This window comes from Perkinsus marinus (genome assembly GCF_000006405.1).
Source record: "Perkinsus marinus ATCC 50983 genomic scaffold scf_1104296931114, whole genome shotgun sequence".
In the NCBI taxonomy this organism is placed as follows: Eukaryota; Perkinsozoa; order Perkinsida; family Perkinsidae; genus Perkinsus; species Perkinsus marinus.
Genome location: NW_003215901.1, coordinates 1 through 1,506, shown reverse-complemented (window position 1 = coordinate 1,506; position 1,506 = coordinate 1). Strand labels below are relative to the sequence as shown.

Below are 1,506 nucleotides of genomic sequence, written 5' to 3'. Positions count from 1 at the left end.
ATAGACGATCTCTCTACGCGGAGGTAATGCCTGCCGTTGCCTGCTATATCAAACTCCACTGCGACCGCCACCATCCCAGTGAATAACAACACGACAAATAGCCGACATCGCACGCAGAAGGATATTCATGCTGACACTACAAAGTGAGGTAGGTTGTACTCGTTAAGGTTTGGACGATACACACCTAGGTTGAGTTTGTTTTATCTGCCAGATAAGTTGATACGACGTATACGCTGGTGGCGGTAGTGGCTGCTCGTACTGAGCAGAAGAACGTCATACGAACTCACCAAGTTAGTACTACATTTCCGAAGATCCACGGATGGGTATTGTACGGTGAAGTGAAGAATGATGTTGGCACGTTTCCGATTATCTTGAATGGTTTATCACAAGCTGCTGACCTGACGATTGGCGTGCTCCTGACGGACGACAATGATTGGACTCTCGTGGACTAAAATAGGAGTACTTGCTCTTGCATGAATCATCTTGTATGATTGCATCCCCATAAATGGGACTAGCCTCCTCCTCGGCAGATGCTGATTCAGCATCTGCTTGTGGAAGGGCGACCTCCTGCCGACCTTCCTCTAACCCTTCCAACACCGGCACCTCCCCATCCATTACTACTATCATCTCTCCCTGCTCCTCAACAGCTACCTCTTCCTCCCTAGCCACTACAGTCATGCCCTCCTCCTCCTCCGGTTCCAACTTCCTCTCACCTTTCTCGTCCCCCTGCTCTCCCATAGTTTGTCCTTCTCTCATCTCTTCACACACCAACTCATTGCCATTGTTCACTACCATTACTGCCTCCTTCTCTTCTACCACAATTCCCTTTTCTTCCTCCCTTACGACCGTTCCCTTCACTGCCTCCTCTACCACCATTTCCTCCTCTTTTTCTACCCCCAATCCTTCCTCACCATGTTCTCTCTCCACCTCATTCCCCATTTCCCCACTGCTTTTCCTACTACTCCCCTCCACAACATGCCTGTGTGTGATAGGTGTAGGAGGAGGGAGCTCGGCAGTTAGGGCCTCTAAGGCCCGTCTCCCCGCAGCCTCTTCCTCATCACCAATAGTCGGCAATGGTGCATCCGGATTCAGCACGCCTGTCCGCCTCTCATCCCATACAGCCTGGTAGAGCTCCTGCAGATCATCCAAGTATATCCGTCCCGTCTCCTCTGGATCCAGTTCGTCCAATACTATCGCATAGAACTCCTCCGAGAGAGGACTACGCAAACCGTGGAACCTGACCAAGCCCCATGAGATCAGGAACATTACAAATGATTCATCCTATAGCTGTTTATCATGCAAATTCATCATCGATTCAACCAATGTGCGGAGTATGTACATGATCTGTAACTCCGGATCTTCTTGTTCCACCAGAGATATGAGATACATCAATCCCCACTTCAATCAACAGGCTGAGTACTCTACCTGTTGATTATGGCATCTATTAACGGTAATGACTTGAGTACTGAAGAAGTGGGGAGTGATGTATCACGTATCTCTGGTGGA

At 49.3% G+C, this 1,506-nt stretch overlaps 1 protein-coding gene across 1 annotated transcript; it reads right to left on the bottom strand.

Annotated features, from left to right (window-relative positions):
• Positions 1–463: 463 nt before the first annotated feature.
• Pmar_PMAR001661 (conserved hypothetical protein) lies at positions 464–1,266 on the bottom strand (the record flags this gene model as incomplete). The annotated part of the gene is made up of 1 exon (XM_002786798.1): positions 464–1,266. A coding segment is annotated over one exon (803 nt), but the record flags the coding sequence as incomplete, so codon positions are not given.
• Positions 1,267–1,506: the final 240 nt, after the last annotated feature.